This window comes from Vespula vulgaris, chromosome 1, assembly GCF_905475345.1.
Source record: "Vespula vulgaris chromosome 1, iyVesVulg1.1, whole genome shotgun sequence".
Classification (NCBI taxonomy): Eukaryota; Metazoa; Arthropoda; class Insecta; order Hymenoptera; family Vespidae; genus Vespula; species Vespula vulgaris.
Genome location: NC_066586.1, coordinates 12976431 through 12998017, shown reverse-complemented (window position 1 = coordinate 12998017; position 21587 = coordinate 12976431). Strand labels below are relative to the sequence as shown.

The 21587-nt window shown below is 31.7% G+C and overlaps 4 protein-coding genes across 9 annotated transcripts in view; 2 read left to right on the top strand and 2 right to left on the bottom strand.

The window, feature by feature from the left end:
• The first annotated feature begins 1713 nt into the window (after window positions 1–1713).
• Window positions 1714–4937, top strand: LOC127066278 (GDP-fucose protein O-fucosyltransferase 2). 2 transcript variants are annotated; one of them, XM_050999795.1, is made up of 9 exons: window positions 1714–2467; window positions 2690–2783; window positions 2888–3024; window positions 3096–3221; window positions 3279–3543; window positions 3625–3817; window positions 3927–4104; window positions 4192–4321; window positions 4405–4937. In XM_050999795.1, exons 2-9 carry the CDS (start codon window positions 2734–2736, stop codon window positions 4553–4555), a joined length of 1230 nt encoding a protein of 409 aa, XP_050855752.1. In that variant the 5' UTR covers window positions 1714–2467; window positions 2690–2733; the 3' UTR covers window positions 4556–4937. The 2 variants fall into 2 exon arrangements, with proteins under 2 accessions (XP_050855752.1, XP_050855749.1); XM_050999792.1 differs by having other exon boundaries at window positions 1714–2783.
• Window positions 4605–5754, bottom strand: LOC127066339 (biogenesis of lysosome-related organelles complex 1 subunit 6-like). Its single transcript, XM_050999932.1, has 5 exons — window positions 5487–5754; window positions 5239–5349; window positions 5086–5173; window positions 4932–5018; window positions 4605–4870 (listed from the first exon to the last, which is right to left on the bottom strand). The coding sequence occupies exons 1-5, from the start codon at window positions 5540–5542 to the stop codon at window positions 4751–4753; spliced, it is 462 nt and encodes a 153-aa protein (XP_050855889.1). The 5' UTR covers window positions 5543–5754; the 3' UTR covers window positions 4605–4750.
• A 246-nt stretch (window positions 5755–6000) lies between these two features.
• LOC127066336 (mitotic spindle assembly checkpoint protein MAD2B) lies at window positions 6001–7048 on the bottom strand. Its single transcript, XM_050999917.1, has 3 exons — window positions 6819–7048; window positions 6459–6756; window positions 6001–6355 (listed from the first exon to the last, which is right to left on the bottom strand). Exons 1-3 carry the CDS (start codon window positions 6835–6837, stop codon window positions 6049–6051), a joined length of 624 nt encoding a protein of 207 aa, XP_050855874.1. The 5' UTR covers window positions 6838–7048; the 3' UTR covers window positions 6001–6048.
• The window catches only part of LOC127066225 (ubiquitin carboxyl-terminal hydrolase 48-like), a 64901-nt gene continuing 50341 nt past the window's right edge, over window positions 7028–21587 (top strand). The window contains exons 1-12 of one of the 5 annotated variants that reach the window (XM_050999720.1): window positions 7734–8172; window positions 8316–8455; window positions 8552–8755; window positions 8839–9165; window positions 9346–9582; window positions 9675–9925; window positions 10020–10498; window positions 10565–10666; window positions 10765–11168; window positions 11254–11620; window positions 11719–11903; window positions 12706–12988. In XM_050999720.1, the coding sequence (XP_050855677.1) occupies window positions 8086–8172; window positions 8316–8455; window positions 8552–8755; window positions 8839–9165; window positions 9346–9582; window positions 9675–9925; window positions 10020–10498; window positions 10565–10666; window positions 10765–11168; window positions 11254–11620; window positions 11719–11903; window positions 12706–12739 (2817 nt within the window). In that variant the 5' untranslated portion in view covers window positions 7734–8085 and the 3' untranslated portion in view covers window positions 12740–12988. Of the gene's footprint in view, window positions 7049–7109; window positions 7712–7733; window positions 8173–8315; window positions 8456–8551; window positions 8756–8838; window positions 9166–9345; window positions 9583–9674; window positions 9926–10019; window positions 10499–10564; window positions 10667–10764; window positions 11169–11253; window positions 11621–11718; window positions 11904–12705; window positions 12989–21587 lie in introns of those variants that run through there. The other 4 variants (XM_050999719.1, XM_050999711.1, XM_050999702.1 and 1 more) reach the window with 4 other exon arrangements.

Sequence of the window (21587 nt, the reverse complement as noted above, 5' to 3'; positions counted from 1 at the left end):
ATTAATATGCCAAGACAACAACACAAATTACAGAGATGATACATTTATGGAAAAAAAAAGAAACAAATGAATTATCTTATTTGCTTGTCTTGATCACAATTGATTATTATTTGCATAATCATAAGAAAAAAAATATATTCAATGCTGTTCTTTATGCATGCATGTATTAATGACAACGACTAATATTTTTAACAGTATAATAATATATACATTTTTTCAAAACATAGTATAATATTGACAAATTAGATTCTATATTCAAGTCGTTTTTTTTACATAATATTTCTTTATCTATTATTTTTAACGTTATCATGTTTCTATTGAAATTTTATTAAATGAACAAATACTGTTGGAACAAATTAATAATAAATTATGCTAGTAAAAGTAATTTTGTAATAAGAGATATAGAAAAGTAAAGAATAATTCTTGAAGTTATTTATTTGAGATTTTTTTCTGCTTAATTCTAAACAATGTATAGACAATCCTGGTTTTGTCTTACGGATAAAATAAAAATGATTAAGTTAAATAATATTTATTGTAGGATACCATAGTTTACAAAATGATGCAGAAATTTCAGTATACTTATTGAAACTTAATTTAGAAAAATATAAACATTACGAGGTATCCTTTTGTATTCTATGTTCCTATATGATAGAAATTGTTATAAAACATTTATATACTGATTCTTATTTGTCATCTATAGTACAAGTCATGATATTGGCATATAGATGAATAGAGACAAATCAGTTAATTTCAAAAAACATTATCTGAATGTGAAGTAGTATAAACATCAATTAACATCTGTGTTGTATAAAGAGAATATCTTGATAATATTAGTTCGTTAATTTCAGCACATAGTACAAAATTAAATTGTTCAAACAATGTCATTTATTTCTATATTATTTTATAATATTTTATTGCAAGGATTAATGAAATGTTCTTATTTAAATCATGTAGTTAATACAATACCTGTTTTATAACTTGGAAATTATTGATATAAATTTATAACTGCATCATATATAAAAGAACATTAAAGTATATCGTTTATAATACATTATTTGAAATTAATCACAATAATAATAATTTACTACTTCACATTTTGTACAGTGAATGTAATATAGCATGTTTTCTGGTAAAGCACAGAGCATTTTCCAGTTGTGATGTTAATGCTAGAGATTTCACAGAAAAAAAGAAAGGATGCTGTAATTATTAAAAATTAAGTAGTACGAAAATTTGTGTCATGTATTTGTTATAAAGAAATCATTCACAGTATTAAAACATGTATCACTGTTAGTATGATCGAGAATTTGCCTAAATGTTAACATCGCTAGCAAAATAAAAAAAAAAAAAACAAATAAAAAAATAAGAGAAAGCACACGTATAATAGACGAAAGAGGCACAAATTGTAAAAAAAGAATTGCATAAAAAAATCGAACACAACTAGAAACGATGAAGGTTACATAAAGAATTTTATGCAAGTATATGTATAAACAGATGAATAAGAAAATAATTCCTAGTTACCAGATTATAATGATTATAATAATAATAATCTTAATATCGTAGTTATTGCTACCGCTGTTACTATTATTAATAATATTAACACTATTGCTGCTGCTGCTACTACCACCTACTATTACTATTATTACTATTCTAATACTAAAGCTATCGCCGCTATCATCATCATCATCATCATCATCATCATCATCATCATCATCATCATCATCAATCATCAATCATCAATCATCAATCATCGATCATCAATCATCATTATCATCGTCATCATCATCATCGTCATAATCATCATCATCATTTTTATTATTATTATTATTATTATTATTATTATTATTATTATTATTATTATTATTATTATTATTATTACTACACGACAACCATTACTATTACTAGCATTATAAATTGTCCTTGTAATTTTTATATGCCAAGTGTATACTTTAATAAGATAATGGAGAAAAGTGGAAATAAGCCGCAGTATATACATATATATATATGTATGTATACATATATATATATATATACATATATATATACACACAATATAACATAATGCAATTTTTCAAAAAAGAAAAAAGCATTAAAATAACTACGTTAACTAAACTATGGATTATAAATATTGTATAAGTCGGTAAATAATAATTATTATTATTATCATTACTACAGATACTATTAATCAAATAAGATTACTCTAATCCATTCATCGATAAGCTTATAAATCTTGATTAGCTTTTAATTTTATTACATCATTTCTTTATTAATCTTCATCAATGAAAGTTTATAAAAAAATTGAAAGTTTACATATATTTAAAAAAATATTCTTTTTTCAATGTTTCTAACAATTCTCTATTCAAATGAAAGGAAATAATCTTGAGATAAAATGCGCAGATGCGTCATGGAAACAAGAAATTTACTATGTTTTCTTAGATATTATGTTTTATTCGATCTTAATGTTTTGTTGGTAATATTACAAAATATTTACTTTTTTTCATTGCTTTTTTAATGTTTTATATTTAAAATAAGTTACTATGTTTCGAAAGAATGATAATCTCGTCTTCATTATTCGATAACATTTGTGCCATTATATCTTCCGAGCTCACGAAAATAACTTACGAGTTAAACATGTTCAACTTATCCTCTCCTAAAACTCTGTATTTTATATTGATCTCGATCATTTTCACAGTACAATCCGAAGAATATGGCTTTTGCCAAAAATCTGATCAAGATATGAAAACTGACGAAAATTGTGGAGATTTTGAATATTTATCAAACAAACGGTTGGAGGTTATTAATGATAATATTACTATAGATATATATATATATATATATTATTTTTATTTGTAACAATCTCTTATTTGTTTTTTTTTTTATTCTTATTTAGTTACATATTATACGATGTTAATCCTCCGGAAGGTTTTAATCTAAGAAGAGATGTATACGTTCGTGTTGCCGTTTTTGTAAAAAATTTAAATAAAAAGGATAAAAAATACAAGTGGCACTTGGTCCTGCCACCATGGGGTAATGTTTTTCTTTTTATTTATATTTTATATTAATTAATTAATCATCGTTTTTTATAATGGACTGTACAGGTGATTTATACCATTGGCAAAGCAAAGACGTGGGTCCACAAGTTTCGTTACCATGGGGTACATTTTTTGATATAGCAAGTTTACAAAAATATGCTCCTGTAATTGAAATGTACAAGTTTTTTGAAGGTAATAATTATTAGTTGCTGCAATATTTACATTCATAACATATCTTGTTAATTTCAGAGTATTCTTCGAAAAATAAAAGAACGCAATTAGATGTTATGTATATTTTACAAAATGACGAAGAAATGTTTAAAACTGGTATATTTGAAGATAAGAATGAAGAAACAGATTGTTCTTCCAAACTAATACGTTATAGAAAATCAAAAGAAGAATATAATGGTTACTTTTGGAATTATTCTAATATCACAAGCAAACAAATGAAATGTATTTTATTTCATGGAACAATATCGAACCTTGAGGCAAATCTTTATCCTTCTTTTTATAGGTTTGTGTATTTGAAAGAATTTGATAATTGTTAATATGTTTATAAAAATATCAAACAAAATATATATATATATATTTTTAGATCAGTCATGTTTGATCATATGGAAATACCTTTGCATGATTCATATGGTTCTAAGGACTATTGGAAGGCAAGACGTAGTATGCGTTATAATTCTGAACTTTATGACATCGCATCTGAATTTAGAGCAAAATATCTAAATTCAATAGATAAAGATGACAATACCGAACGTCCGTCCGATTGGATAAAAGAAAAAGTTCGTTATTTTAAAAATATATTTTGTATATTTAATTGATTAATTTATACACACTATTCCATTTTACAGAACAGTACTCTGCTGTTCCCTAAGTATATGTAAATTTTAGAAAAAAAGAAATGCAATTGGTGGTCCATACTTATCAGTTCATTTGAGAAGACGTGATTTTCTCATTGGGCGAGCAGAATCGACGCCGACTATAAAGGGAGCTGCATCTCAGTTGGAAAAAAAAATGAAAGAATATGGATTAAAACTTTTATTTGTTGCTACTGATGCAGATAAGCAAGGTCAAACTAAAAATAATTTTCAATGAGTATTTTCTGTGAGGTTTATGGGTACAAATGTGTAAATGTATACTTAAATGCTTTTTATAGAACTCGCCGAACTTAAGTCATACTTGCCACAATATACGGTTTTAAATTATGTGCCATCAGATTATGTTAAAAACAAGTTTAAAGATGGTGGCATTGCAATTATCGATCAAATAATTTGCTCGTATGCTAGGCAAGTATAATATTGTAGAGAGTTTCAAAGTTTATTATTGTAGAGAATTTTAATGCTTATGAATCAAAAATTATTTTCAATAGATACTTTATTGGGACACACGAGTCTACTTTCACGTTTAGGATACAAGAAGACAGAGAGATTATTGGATTTCCTCCGGAAAGAACATTTAATCGATTATGTAAAGTAAAAGAAAAATGCTCATCTAGTGGACACTGGGAGATAGTGTGGTAATGCGAATTTTCAAAAAGTTACTTATTGTAACTTTTTATAAACCCATAAATGTTAATACATTTTTTTAAATATTTTATCAATATTAATTATATAAATGCACAATGTTTCTATATTTTTTAGCATTTATCTTATCATATATATATATACTATCTGTTCTAAGTAGTCGATTTTGTAGATCTTTACAGGCATTGAATTTCATTGAGATGTTGTAGGTTTACCGATTAATTCTTGTTCTCTACGAAGCTCTTGTTCTCTTTGTTGTTCTCTACCAAGAGCTTCCTTCTGTTTAATTTGTTGTAAACGTAACGCCCGTTTCTATGCATAAGTATTCTTTTAAGTAAAATTACTTTTATGAGGAAAAATAATAAAAACATACTTTTAATTTGAAGGTCCTATCATGTACCATGACCATTTCCTTTTTAATAGTTGTTAATTTTCCTTGATATAATTTAATGGTAGCAAACTGAAATTGTATTTAGATATATAAAGTAGGATATTTTTTCTAAAATAAAAACAAGATAAATGTTTACCATTTCATTTAAATCCGTATCTTCAAGGACATCTTGAAGTTTCTTATTATCATTTTGTATTTGATCAAGTAAAACTTCTTGCTTACTTCTAAAAGTTGAAGAAAATGATTCTATAATAGCATAGCAATGATGAAGATAAGAATTTGTTCTTACGTCAATTCATTAAGATTTTCCTTGACTTTCTCTAATGATGGTTGATAGATAGTTAATATTCCAGTTGCCAATTTTTCTGTAGCTTTAGAAAAGTCTGCTATATCCTTAATACTGAAAAACAAAGAATATAAGATCGTAGTTCGATCATTTTTGTATGTATTTTTGACGTAACGTATATAATATAATTTCATGGACAAAAAATATGCATTTTAGCTATAAACAAGAAAGTGAGGTTAATATCGTCGTACCTGTCATTTTGTGATTGAACCTTGGTCACTTCGGCTTCGTCTATATCTACCATCATTTTTATGATTTAATATTATTTATTTTATTTCAAAGTACGTATATCACATATCACAAAGAATAGAAGTATTTGATCACTCATTTGTATTTTGACGTTCAACCACAAATCAGCTGATTCCCACCACGTGTTTGTACGCAATAAGTTCTATACAGTTCAATCTTATCTGCTTTCATGGACGAACTTATCTTATAACTTCCTGCATAAGTGTAATTGCGTGCAATATATCAATATAAAAATTCGCGATATACTTATCTTTATAAAGATTTTGAAAAATTGTTTAGATTATTAAATCACTATTGTTTTTCTCTTCTAAAAATTCTGTGAATGATTATTATTAGATCCTGTATGATTAATTTATTAAAAAATATTTATTAGGTAAATTATTGACACAATGAGGGGTTTAAATATTATCAATAATTTAACGATTATAATAAATATTACGAAATATGCAATATATATATATATATATAGAAATGAAAATTTATTTTCTACATAGTATTATTACACTATGATGTATTTTCAACATCTACATTTTGGAGTACATACATCTGTAAATTTAAACATTCTGTCTCAACTGTATTCAGAGGCAACAATTTTTTATTACTCAGTTTGTTAATTTCATTCTCAACGATCCATGGAAAATCCTCACATAATGGATTTTCACTGAGAGACACGTGTGCAGTTTCATACGTTTGAATTTCTATAGAAAATGATGCATCTTCAGGAAGAGGATTTAAATATGTGTTGCATATAGATAATTTCAAACAGATTGTTCTAAGGGCTTCTTCAGTTTTAAGATAGTATGGATCAATTCTGTAAGCAAGTTTTAACATTGTAAATACATAGAAAGTTCGTTAAATTTTATCTTATGTCATTGTTAGTTTAATTGGTAAAGGAGATTAATTAAAAATCATACTCAATTCCTTGAGCCTGTAACTTTACAAAATCAAAGACAAACTTTTCTATAGGAATTCTATTTTGATTAAAAACAACAAGATTGACAGCTTTGATACTGTTTTCATCTTCTTTGAGTAATTCTTTAATGGCAGTTAAAACATTTTTCAAGTATTCATTAAGTTCTGGTTGTTCAGAGATATGAACCACAGCACCATATATTTTCTTCTTAACAAAGATTTCTTTTGGATATAATTTTCTATAATAAAGTATATGATTAAATGCCACTTCTAAGAATTCTAAGAGAATATCACTGGCGACTAAAAAATAACACAATAATTAATTCATAATTCGTGAACGTGTAAGTTCCGATTTTTCTAACCTATTTTAGATTGCGACATTCTATTTTAATTTAATCGCCAAAGTTTTCGACGTGTCAAATCACTCGTACTCAGCCGTAAAAAGAAACGAGTTTCGATACCATGTATCCAAAAAAAAAAAAAAAAGAAAAGAAGAAAGAAAAGGAAAGAAAAATAAAGTTATAATTTTTTAACGTCATTCGCGCTTGTTGCGCCCTTAATTCGCGGTGATGCAAGGGAAAAGCATAAACCGGTGGGTTACCGTTACGCAACTCATTTTTTGTATATTATTCCTGTAATATTTGGCTTACGTTTAAAGCATATAACGATGCAATTTATTGCATCTCGTTTAGAAATTATTTTGGGATATAATCGTTGCTCGTTAACGCTGACGATGTCCTTATCTTTCTTAATACGAATCAAGTACAATTGTATGCAGTTGCACACATACGTACAATCCACACAGCATACGTATGTATTTGACAACGGTGGCGCGAGAAAAGAGATAGTTTAATGTCAGTGATAGAAATAAATCGTAATCGAGTTAAGAGGCTCAACGATGCGACAGATTCGATACATTATAAATTATCGATTAGGAGAGTAACGAGATGAATTAAGAGAATATGATTTAGCGATTGATTCGATGCGCGCCTCGATGCAATCTGATTGCATATGGTGGCGAATGGTGGCGAATGGTGGCGGATGGTGGTGGCGGCGGGTGAACGCGAGGGACGCACGGTGTTGCGGTGTGTTTTGATAAAGAAATCTTTCGAATTTTGCTATTGTGTAAAACGATAGAGTAGGAAGATCGCGAGATATCGCGTATCTCCGTGCGCTGTCGTGCGCTGGTGTGCGCTCTATCGCGCATCGTGATCCATCGGTTCTCGCTAAGGATCGCTTTATCATGATATAAAAGGTATACACGGCGGCATTTTTCCTAACCTCGAAGCATCTTTCCATGAAAGCTCATTACGTGGAACGATGTCTCGCTCGCGAGTACACGTTCGTGCGTATTTTTTGCTACCTATCTATTCTTTGACAACATCTACTTTGATATCAACTTCCTTGATATATTTACCTTCGACTATCTCCCTTTCGACAATTTTACGTCGTCGATCAGTCGTTGGTTATCTTTCAAATGTTGAAAGCTTTTTTTATCTTCGATTGATTGATGCTACTTTATAGTCTTTTGTTTGATTTTTTTTCTTGCATTATGATTCATTCTTTCCTTTATTTCTCGTGGAATTTGTTACTTCGTTATGGCGCGAAAAGGAACGAATTATAAGTTCAATGGGTAACGTACTCGTGTTAACGTGTCTCCGTCTTCGGGACATTTCGAAAGCATGGACGGTCCTTCCTGAAGTAGGAACATATAATGTAATCATTGCTACAAAGCTTTTTATGAAAGCAATAAAAAATATACGATATTGCTATTAAACTTTTGCTATCTCTTCTAACGTGTATTTTACGTTAGACTGATCCTTATTTTTATTGTTATTATAATTTTGTAATTGTTTCAGGAGAAAATGGCACCTGCAAAGAAGACAGATTTGGATAAATTAGCATGGTCTTGGATTGAAGCTGTTATACCCGAAGAAATAGAGAGGATACATTTAGAAACTGCTTATAGACTAGGTCTCAAAGGTTGCAAAAGTTGCAAGTAAGATTCTTATCAATATGATACTATAATCTCGTACAGTAACTCTTTAACGTCTCTTAATACTTATCTGAATATTTTTTTCTACTTCTTTCACAGACGAAACTGTACAAATAATCCACAATGCCTCACCGGATTAGGAGAAGAAAAATATATCAAGTCTCAACCCACAGAGATCGTTTCCTTGGAAAGTTCTTTGTCTGAGCTTCGTGACCCTACTCAATATGTCGGCCTGAAAAATCTAGGAGCAACGTGTTACGTCAACAGTTTAATTCAAATGTGGTTCCACAACGAGGACATGAGGTATTGCAGTAACTGTACGATTTGCGTATATTTCTCACGCATACGTTGTACGAATATGTTGTTTAATATTGTCTTGTTTACAGGCGGATAATATACAAGTGGAATATAACGGAAGATCCGGAGGAGAGGGAGGCTTTGTATCAAGCGAAGAAGGCAGGACTCTCTTATCATCCGGTAACTGCGGTTGGTCAGTTGCAATACATATTTGCCATGATGCAATTCGGAAACAGACGTCTACTCGATCCAATGAATCTTGCCATCGCCCTGTCTTTGGATACTAGAACGCAACAGGACGCGCAGGAGTTCTCGAAGCTGTTGTTGTGCCATATTGAAGGAAAGCTACAGCAAAACTCAGAGTTGCAGCGGATGTTGCGGAGGCTGTCACAGGGAAAATACAGCTATATCAATTGGTGGGTTTTCTGAAGTGGAAAACAAATGAGAATTGTCCTAAACGATGATGATGCAGATGATCTTGACGATGAGAACATGGTAGGACACGTTGCTCGCTACGGTGACTGGTGCGATCAACTGATCTGACCGAAAGAGACGTGTGTCGTGTAAATAATATCTACCGTTTTTGTTTAATATAGTTGCTCCACCTGCGGTACCGAGTATCCAACATCGACCACTTTCTACGAATTGGACTTGCAGCTCGCAGCTACTTTGAAGGAAGCTATAGAAAAATATTTGACTGAAGAACAATTGAATGGAGCTAATCAATACCATTGTGTTACCTGTAACGACAAAAAGGATGCTAGACGGTTCATACGCTTGGAATCGCTACCAGAAACTTTGAACATTCAATTGATGCGCTTCGTTTTTCATAGGTGAGCCTGTACATCCGTATTACTTTCCTACTAAATTTCGTTTAGGTCATTGTTGTGCTATAATTTCGGTTAATTCGTTTTTATCTGTGCAGGGATTCTGGTCAAAAAAGAAAATTGAACTCTTTCATCCACTTTCCGGAAGACTTGGATATGTCCGAATACGTTAGATGTCCTCCTCAGACTCATATGTACAGTCTCGTTGCAGTTTTGAGTCATAAAGGACCTTCGGCTCATTCGGGTCATTACATTGCGAATATATGTAATTCGGCTGGAGAGTGGTATCAATTTAGTGACGATAAAGTTGAGAAAATGCAGAATAAGAGAATCGAGGATAGCGGCAATGGTGAGAATCTCTCATCGTTCTTGTTAAACATATCGTATAATTGTAAAATAAATAATTAACTTTGTGTCCTTCTCTCTTTCTTTGATCCTTACAGAATCAACAAAAAATATGAAACGTGGTCGTGTACCGAAAGGATTTCTTTCATCCAACACAGCGTATATGTTGGTCTATAAGAAATTAACTATTGAACAAAAACTAGGTAACGGAAAAAAATTGAAAACAAAGAAGACTGATTCAGAGTGCAATAGTTGCAGTGATTCCGTTAGTTTGGAAAGACTCACTGTAAAGGATAGATCTGATTCGTCGGACGAAGGAAAACGTAAGAATGGAACTGATGATTTCAAGGATATTGAAAGTCCTGGAAAAATGATGAAAATAGAAGCTGATTGTAAAATGGAAGTGGACGGTGTTGTAACAGGGAAAAATTACAACTCCGATGCCGTCAAGGACGATAAAAGTTCGACAGAACAGCCGAAGAAAATTGTCACAAAAAATACAAAACTCGATTATAAATTGTTAAACGGTGCTGCCCACAGAGCAATGAGCTGTGGAGAACGTGATTTCTACGAAGAGGTGTGTATATGTGATTTTTCAATATTTTCTAGTAATACATCATACGTTTGTTTGACGATGTTACAGATTGAATTTGAAAATTGGCAAGTGAGCAATACGATGAGAGAACTTGTTCGTCAAGAAAATGTTAAACACGAGTTAAGTTTATTGGCTATTCAGCAAGAAAAAGTAAGTAAAAAAAAATAATTCACTTGTACTCTCATCGAACCTTTGAAATTCTTTTTAAAGATATTCAAGATACAGACTCTATTTTTATTTATTTTTAGCAAAAAGAGATAGAAGATCAGAACTTTAAGAGGCAACTCGTAATAGATGTGTACGATATCATTGGAAATACAATGTCCTGCATAGAATATCAATGGATACCAATCGATTGGTTATCAAAATGGTTAAATGGACAATCGTTGACCGATGGTGTTCCACCGATAGACAATTCGGTTCTGATGTGTCCTCATTATCGGTTAGATCCATTAAAAGTCAACCGTGCTAAATGTTTGCCCACCTCAGCAGCTAGTCTACTGTATGACAAGTATCGTGGAGGGCCACGTTTGGATCAGAATACTCTGTGCGAAGTTTGTGTAAGAAGACGTTGTAAAATGCTTAGATTCAAAATGGTTTTGGAACGTGATCACAAGGAAGTTAATGATATAATACGTAATTTTAAAGAATCGTTAGTATTTATTCTTAATTCATTATAATAATTTTATAATTTTCAAGTAAATACATCTATACGTATTGCTTCTGTTATTTCGCAGAAGCGAAACGAGTTACATAGTCGGCGCAGATTCTTTGAGATCTTGGAGGAGACTAGCTATGGAAAAATTTACCGAAGACATGGAACAGGAAATAGAACGAGAGGATCGTGAAAATTCTCGATTAACAGAAGAGAAGAATAAAAATGGCGATAAAGATAACGATGATTGTACGAAGGAAGTCGAAGAGTGCGAGGAGAACGAAGTTGTTTTAAACTTTAACGAAGATTTACTTTGTGAACATAATCTATTGAAAACACCGGACTCCAGTAGGAAAATAGTACCTCGCGAAGTTTGGTCGATATTAAAGAAATATTTTCCAAATTCTAAAGAGTATCCATTTGGTACGTCGTCATGCTCGATTTGCGAGGTACGTTTTGTACGTTTTGATGTATTTTTTATAATTATTAATTTTTTATCGTATCTCTTTTAACGAATCTTTTTCTTTTTGTTGATCATGCATATCAGGAGAAAATGGAAAATGCACAGAAGGCAAAGAAGGATGACAAGATTAAAGCTAAGCAACAAAAGGACGAGCTTATCGATTTGTATTATGCAAGAAATAGAAATGAAATTTCTAAGTGCGAAGATGCCGAGAAAGTATTTTATATCGTCGAGAAAGGATTCTTGGATAGTTGGCGTTCTTTTATTCGGTGAGTCCTAAAAATTTGATTACATATTTCATAATTCATTATAAAAAAAAATTTCTTAAGACATTTCCAAGTAACTTTTTATTATTTCTAAATTTGATCTCATAATTCCAAATATTCTACACACACACATATATATATATTCAATTATTTATTTATCCGAGTTGTCGATAAAGTTGAATGACTAATGTGTGTCGAAAGATATTCGTTAGATGGCAGCATTGCTTTTGATCTCGATAAGCGATCGATAGGTTGATTTCCGCTAGAGGGTTCTACGAGTTATAAAAATCCTTTAATCACATTTTATATCTATTAGAAAAATGTCTAATTAGAAATGATAATAAAGATAGATAAATAAAATAATAATTGAATGAATGATATTTCTAGTTATGTGCAAAATAAGTAAGTAGATATATAATAATTCGTGATGGAGGTTATAATTGTTGGTGGGGTCCGATTTATTTCGATGCAACATGGCGGAAGTAGGAAGGTAGAAGAAGGAAGTAGGGGAGGGTTCGGACATTTATCCGAGCTCACATTAACGAGCTTTTCCTAATTACAAGAAAAAAGTGGTCTCTGCGATTGAGGTCTCAGTTCCCTTTTCCAGCTCTCTCTTTCTTTCTCTTTATATATATATATATAATATATATATATATATATATATATATCTGTCTATCTATTTATCTATCCATCTATCTATCTATCTGTCTATCTATTCATCTATCTATCTATCTATCTATCTATTTATCTATTTCTTTATCCATCCATCTATCTATCTATCTTTTACTCACTCGTGCTTTGTCAGTGTGGGTGCTAGAGGTTGCTCGGGAGAAAACTAATTGAAACAACCGCCTAACGACCCGCCGGCAAATGATACATCGACCCCGAGGTAGGAGTCTGCTGTCTTAATACTGTTTCAGCTTATACCGTGCTTGGAAGAGGGATGCAATTTCGTATTTTTTGGGGATATACATTCTTCTCGCAACAATTCCATCTGTTTCTTTTTTTTTCCTCACAAAATCGAACATTTCTCAAGAAATTTCCTTTTCATTTATGCACAACATAATTGTACTTTATCGTAATAATAATAATAATAATAATAATAATAATAATAATAATAATAATAATAATAATAATAATAATAATAATAATAGTAATAATAGTAATAATAATAATAATAACAATAATAAAAAAAACTGAAAAGAAAAGAATATCTTCTTTTCTTCTTTGTCTTTTTATTTTCTTTTTATTTCTTTTATGTCTCAATTTTTTTCCTGAATTTTTTGAGTAGAAAAGAAGGATGGGATTATGCGAATGCTCGGATATTCGTCCCGTGGACGACGTAATCGTCGCAATGGGACGCTTAGGATTGACAGATTCAAATTTGCCGCGGCTTAAGAATCGCGAATACGTTGCGTTCGGACAGTCGGTTAAATCTGGGATCAACCCTTTGCACGGATTATACGTATGTCATGTTGTATGGTTGACTTCGGTGTTCCTCCTCCCTACTAACAAGGGGGAGGAAAACGAAAATCTCCAACTCGATGGTTGGAAAGGTTCGTGTATTAATCTCTCTTTCTCTCTCTCTCTCTCTCTCTCTCTTTTTCTCTTTCTCTCTCTTTCTTTCTTTCTTTTTTCTTTCTTTTCCTTTCGTGGAACGAATAGAATGAATCGTTGCATAGTTTTTATACGTTCCTTTTATTTTTTCTATTCGATTTTTTATTGCCAAATCATATCTATCTAGATAAAATTTAATGTGTCAACTTGAATGATACGACGTGTCGATAAACGTGTATGTTATATCATATATTTACAAAATTTATGTTACAGAAATTACAATAATTAATTAGAAACGTTATTAGAGTTTTCTTTAGTCATTGTTTCTTGAATTTTTTTTTTTTTTTTTTTTTTTTTTTTACGGAAGATCATATTTTTCTTTTCTATTCTTTAATGTTACCCTCTTTAAAGAGATATTAAGGCTCGTTCGTGAGGCGATTCATTGTCGAGAGTCAGGCTGTGGGGAAAACATAGTGAAAAATATTTTTCCGGCTCGATACAATATTGTTTTTCCTTCTCCCTTTTCCGAACTATGTCTTTTCCAACGACGGTGATTAATTTTTCCAAAAATTCATTGGTTCTGCTTTGTTTTCTTTTTCTTTTATATATATTTATATATATATATATATTTTTTTTCCCTCGTTCGTTGCTTAAATGAAACTCAGTTTACGTATAATTTCTACAGGATGTCTTCCATCAATTGAAAAATTCCTTCTATTTCGATTTATTGGTAATTAAAAAATATCGGTCGTGAAGAAAGCTAACTCGTTTCGCGTCTTCTTTTGAGAAAACAAATGGTGTTACGGATCGCAATCCGTTGATGCTAAACTCGGAGGAAAGTCCTTTGCCAATTCGTCAACGTCACTGGATGGATCTTTGAAAGGATTAGGTATTTGCATAGACGATCGCTCAACTTCCTTGGAATATAACTAGTCGAGTTTCCTTTCTCCTTTTTTCCTCTTTCTCCTCCTCCTCCCTCCTCCCTCCTCCTCCTCCTCCTCCTCTCTTTCCTCCTTTTACTTGTATTGTACTTTCTAACTTAATGCTTCTCGAAGCTTATCGAGTTCTGCCTCTTTCGATCCATTTTGCTTTTCAATTGGTTCATTAATAAACAATATTATCATTCTTCTAAGTATGAAAACGATCGGTTGAAAAAGAAAAAAGAAAGAGAAGAGAAAAAATTGGAAAAATGAACGGTATTGTTAAATATTGCTATCATTATTAGAAAGGTTAGGCTCTATCATAGATTAATTATCGTTTCTTTAGACTTTGTTGAAAGGTTTTTACTATGTACAAGTCTAGTCTCTTTCGATCCATAGATTCGGTTTTCCAGAAAGTTCGTGCCGTTTCTTCATACGTACATACATATACGTAAATATGTACATAATGATATCAAAAACATATGAGTTTTATGAGCGCACGAAACGAGCCATTTTACTAAGATTTTATATATTTTTATTTTTTATATATTTAATGATTCGTTTCAATGTTGTCTCTCATCGAGGATGAAAGTACGAATCAATATCTTTGCACTTCAATATCTTAGCTTTTCGATTGGTTCCTAATGAGTGACGTTACCATTCATCAAAATATAAAAATAATCGTTCCAAAAAAAGACTGCAAAACAAATAAAAAAAATTATTAGAATTAGTAATAATAATAATAATAATAACAATAATTTTATTATTATTATTATTATTATTAGTACATTGTTGCTTTTGAAAGGACTGCTGCTACCGTGTGCAAGTCTCGCATGATAGGGAGTGCCATAGAGAGAGAGAGAGAGAGAGAGAGAGAAAGAGAGAGAGAGAGAGAGAGAGAGAGAGAGAGAGAGAAGAGGGCAGGAACCATAATTAATAACTTTGAATCGATTAAGGTGTCAGATAAGTCCATGGAGCTGGGTCCTTCTATTCGCCAACGCCTCTCTCTCCTCTCTCTTTCTCTTTCTCGTAGCGTTACGATATGATTAATAATTTTGAGATAACGCCGTCCTCCCTTCGCGACTTCCCACCCAGAAGCTCTTCGTTGTCCCTTGGAAGAGGGCCGATTTGCGGTCCCACTTACGGTCTCATAAATGACTAATTATTCTCGGCTGGCCGTTGTCCACGTGACGTTTGAATCTTATCGAACGAGAAAATTCTCTTTGTTTTCTCAACAATTTTAGATGGATACATACTGTGAAAATGTAACTAGGTGATAAGTTAGGTTTATACGTGAAACGTTAAGAAGATAAGGTCAGATAAGGAGGATGGAATTTCGACTATTTTGTCTACATTTGGCACGACGATAGGATTTTAGAGGGGGTTTACGAAGGAAGCGCGTGGCGGAAGGTGAACCGGTGCTCGCGGAAGGAAAACTATAAATCATTCGACTAGGCGCCCCAACGAGAACGTGTGCAAGAGCGAAAGAAAGAGAGAGAGAGAGAGAGAGAGAGAGAGAGAGAGAAAGAGAGAGAGAGAGGGAAAGAGAATAAAGAAAAAGATGAGAGAAGAAGGAATGGAGAAAGAGACACGGAGGGTCGTTCTCGCTGTGTGTGGCGCATCGACTCGCGAAATCCAACTACCCTTAAATAAGTTGATTCATTGCTGGAGTCCTTCGTAGTCACCATAAACTCGCAAACCATCTCTCTCTCTCTCTCTCTCTCTCTCTCTCTCTGTCTCTTTTTCTTTTTCTCTTTCTCTTTCTTCTCTTTCTCCCTTTCCTCTCGTCTTCTCCTTGATATTTCGCTAATTCCTGAGAGATTGCCTTTCTCAATTCGAAGAAACGACGACAACTACGTCGACGACGATGTCGACTACGAAGGGGAAACAGAGAAAGAGAGAGAGAGAGAGAGAGAGAGAGAGAGAGAGAGAGAGAGAGAGAGAGAGAGAGAGAGAGAGAGAAAGGGTGGGAGAGAATACCATTGGAAAATTTAACCGGCTGTCTCTCTTTCATTTCTCTTTTCGTTCGATATGAAATATCGACTCTTCGACCCATTTCATTTCTACTTTTCCATAAGCTACCTACCTCGTATCTCGTTTAACGCCGAGAGACATCGGCACGTAGATTTCTCGCGTGATTGATCGCTCTTGCTGATCGTCGATCCTCGAAAAACGACTTTCGTATTTGGCATGTAACTTGACTGTTCGTGTGTGTAGGCTCTCGATATCGTAGATCAATCGAATTGTTTTATAACGATCTCCTTCTATCTGAATTGCTAATTTTATCATCGAGTACGGATACGAGGGGATTAATGATAAATCAAATGATATCTTCATTTTCGTTTCTAATTGATATTAGTTATGATGGACAATTGAGTATTTCATTTTCGTTTCTAATTGATATTAGTTATGATGGAAAATTGAGTATTTTATTAGAATTAACTTAGTGAGAAGTTCGTTTAGATAAATTTTTCTTTTTACCATGAAATGCATTTTTTATTAAATTTTAATATTCAATAATTAATATCGAAATTTTCAATTAAAAGTATTAGTTTATCGTTTGTTTCGATATAGAATATTTATTGTTCTCTATATTATATTTTGTATATAATTATATATTATATTTTATATATATTATACATATTTAATAATTATATTATAATTACACTTATTATATAATTAATTTATCAAATATTTAATAAGCAATACAATATATATATATATATATATATATATATTATATATCTATACAATAATTATATTACATATAATTTCATAATCGAGAGATAAATAAAAAGAGAAAGCGAGCTAAAGAAGGAGAGAGTGAGCGAGGGAGAGAGAATAATTATGATAATTCACTCGCTAGAAAGATTACAAAAAATTGTCTAATGTTTCAGCCAATCACAATAGACATGTAAGGTTTCTAAACCTTTACTGCACGTACCTACGTAGGCGAGGAATTCTTTTGGAATCAGAATGCGTATTCTCTTTTCTCTCTTTTTCTTTCTCTCTCTTTCTCTCTTTCTCTCGTTCTCTAGAGGGTGGCCAGTGTCTCGGGGGCGGTCATATATCATCCAACCCCGAGAAGGGTAGGAAGGTGGCGGTTGCGCGGGGGTGAAGGCAAAAAATCTTGTGGAGCAAAAACTATCATCAGTGCTCGGCAAAGCGAGCTGAACGCTCGGTTCTGCTCGTCTCTCTCTCTCTCTCTCTCTCTCTCTCGTTCTCTCTATCTATCTCTATCTCTATCTATCTTTCGTGCGCGGGCGCACGAGCGCGCACACACACCCTCCTGTGTTTCCCTTCCTCTCGTATCCTTCATCATCTTCTCTTGTACGTTCTCTCTTGCTTCCGGCCTTGGAATTTTCTTCAAAAGGATTGAACCGAAAAGAAGAACGTCTTTCCGTCCATAGTGTCGTTTCAATCGCGACTCGAGTCAACGGAAAGAGTAAAATGATAATCCGTGTTCAAAACGCTTGAATAGATACATATATACATATAAACGTATGTACGTGTATGTATACATATTTAATAATTGTATGTATATTTCGAGCATTAAATTATAATAATCGTATGTTATAATAAAAATGATAATCATATAAGAATGATTATCGATGTTTTAATAAAAATTAGTATAATCATATAACAATGATAATTAACGTTATTATCATCATTAGAATAATGTTACAATAGTGATGATAAATGTTATCATCAAAATTGAAATGATCGTATAACAGTGATAACTAGAATATTCATACGATTTTTATAATATAATACATAGATTAGAAGAAAGTATTAAATATCGAAATATTTTATATAAAACTTTTATAAAACACTTCCAATAGTATTATTATCAACATATAAATATTTATTTTATGAAGATAATTATATGCCAAACTAATAACTATCTAAATAATACTATCGATTGGTTTATCTTGTGTTTCTTTCGATTAGTTTCGTTTTTAAACGATCAAGTTGTCGTATAAAAGAGAAAATCTTACAAAGAAGATCTTATTATTAAAAATACATAAAAGATCGTAAGAGAGAAAACGTACTATTTCCGTAGAGTATAGGTATGGTCTCAATGTAAATAGATGGAAGCGATCAAGCATGGCGGACGGTTTTGCTTTTTCGTAGCGTATCGCAGTGGTCACGCCTGGTCACAGCAGGTAAGCTAACTCTAATGTAAGTCGGGACTCCTTCTTCGATCAAGAACGCTTCGTCGATTTCCGCGAAATCGAGGAGACGAAAGAGAGAAAAAATGGTGGATGAGATGGAAGAGAAGAGTGGTGAGAGAGGGAGACTCTCTCGTGGGCGCAACGACAAAATCGTAACGTGTTTCTTACTCGCGTTTTGTTTGGGATATCAAGCGAGATTGAATTTTTATTCGAACTTTCGATTATTCGAAATTGTGTTCTATGCATTTCGTAGAGAGTATAGTAAAGAGTATCGTAGCCGACACACACATGCACACGAATACGTGAACACCTACTCGAGTTTGTGTTTAGATATAAAAAATAGTTGAGGATTATAACATATTAACGTTAAGTGTAGTTTGATATTAATATATAATGACAAATATATGAAATAATTTAATTTTATATATATATATATATTATTTCGATCTATTTAATAGTTAATAGATGAATAGATTAATGAAAATTTGAATCAAAATATTTTTCTAACATTAAAAATATCTTTATCCCGAGCTCAATATTTTTTGGATAGCTATCTATTATAGTATAATATCTTTGTCATGATTAAAATTGTATATTTAGTATAACACTTTTGTTATTTATACGTAAACTCAGTCATTTAGCTTTACGTAGCGTTATGTAAATAATGAAGATCGGCACAGTTTTCATTTTTGTAGATTCTATTTAGAAAAACATTTTTAACATCAAACATATCAGATGTACATACATCTATACATACATACGTAGTAAGAGTAAAATCTAACATATAAAAAGTATAATAATGAAATCTACTTTATTTTTTTATCTCCATAATTTTTCATGATTTATGAAAAATTAGATGCGTATATCATGATTAATGATGCGAGATTAGTATGACGATCAACGAGTTTAACGAGGGTATCGTTGCAAGAAACATCGATTTGACGTCGATAATCGTCATTCTATCGTCGCTCGACGATCGCGATGCAACGTAACGATAGTTTGCTCTCTTGACCTCTTGAACGAGGAGAAGAGTGTGCCTAAGCTTCTCTCCTTTAGTTACCATCTCCAAGCAAACAACAAGATCGACCGAAGGTTTTTTCCTTATAGATACAAAAAAAAAAACGGAATCGATCGACGATACTTTCCTGCGATTACGGTATGTGGTTATCCGACAAGTTCGAAATAGAAAGAAACGTTCGATTTTCATTGTTTTTCCTTCTAGAGTTTGTTCTTACCTAAAGAATAATTCTAATCGTATCGTCGAGAATAAAAATAACATAAATGAAGTTGTTGACGCATCTTAGAATAGCGTTTCTCGATCTATGGCTTGCAGTTCATTATAAGAGCGCATTAAATTTTTAATGGACGGTAGGCAATGATATTTACTATATTACATCAAAGCGAGAAAAGTGATTGATTTGTACGATGTTTTTATTAAGTTCTCATCAAACGTTCTTTGCGAGTTAATGAGACTATCACGGTAACAGTCATATTTTTAAAGTAATTACCTTTAATTATCATTAAAGTAAGTGATTTCGGTCTATTAGATTCTTAAAAATTTAATATTATAATCGTTTGATAATATTACACTCTTATTGAACTGCATTGAACTCGTATTGAAACTGCACGATCAAAAGATTGAGAAACTTTATTTTAGAAATTGTGATAGGAGGAAATATATTCATCAAATTTAGAAGTGACTTCTTTTTATTTTTTATTATTGATAATATATCGTACAGAGAGAAACTAAGTGAAACTTTTGTATAATATAAATGAAATAGTCATAGGAAAAGAGATATGTTATACAATTAATTTTGTGATAACAAAATGAAGATAGATTGAAAAAATACAAACGTATGAATTTATATTTCGAAAGTTATATGATGTTATAGGATAGATAAAAAATTGGCAATATTTTGATAATTAAGAAAATTAATATACATATTCAATCAATGATAATTAAATATCCCATGTCGCTAATGATTAAAAATTAAAAAAAATAAAATAAAAGGAAAGAAAAGAAAAGAAGAAAGAATAATAATAACAAATCAATCAATCAATTCTATTAGAAACGAGATGGTTAAAGAGATAGTTAACTTTATAGAAATATTATTTTATGGAGTTTCTTAGCAAGATTATCCACATTCCGTGTCCCTTTGGAGAAAAGTTAGAAACGTAGGAAATAACGACGAACGTTTCTCTTCTTGTTATCTTTTTCTTTTATTTTCTTTATCTTCCTCTTCTTTTTCCTTCTTTTCCCTTCGTTCTACGAGAAAGAAGGAAAGAGGAGAAGAAGAAGGAGAAGGAGGAGAAGAAGAAGAAGAAGAAGAAGGAGAAGAAGAAGAAGAAGAAAAAGAAGAAGGGTAGGAGAAGGAGAAGGAGGAGGAGAAAGAGAAAGAGGTGGTCATCGTTGCTTCTCCTCACCGTTAACTCGAGGAATGTAGGTTGACCCCGGACGACTCCAGCGATTATTGCTTTCCTGTAACCGTAGCGAGCTTAAAGAAGCTCTCGTTACAAGTTACGAGCGAGGTTCCTCGTAACGGCTCGTTCACGAGGAAGATCCACTACGAACGTTTCTTTCTAAATAGCCGTGAACTTTACACTCACTCATGGATAACGTTGTACATGAGTTTTAGAGTTACTTTAGAAGGAGAGAGAAGGAAAGAGAGAAAGAGAGAAAGAGAGAGAGAGAGAGAGGTGTTATAAATAATTGCGATTTAATCAATTTATTTTAATAATAAATATTTTTTTATTATAATAATTAATTATTAATAAAGTTTAATATTGTATTTTACAATATGCGAAGTTCATGCGAGTTTGACGATATAAGATAAAATTTGGGAGTTGAGATTCGTATTTGTATAATCAAAGTTTTATTAACTTACTTCATTTTAATCTGCAGCTAATATTGCTGATTAGATTTTGTTCTTTTTTATTTTGGATATTTGCTTGTTGGACGATATTTATAAACAGTTTTACTATTTAATAATAGTGTTCTAAAAATTGAATAGAATCTTTACTTAGTATGTTCAAAT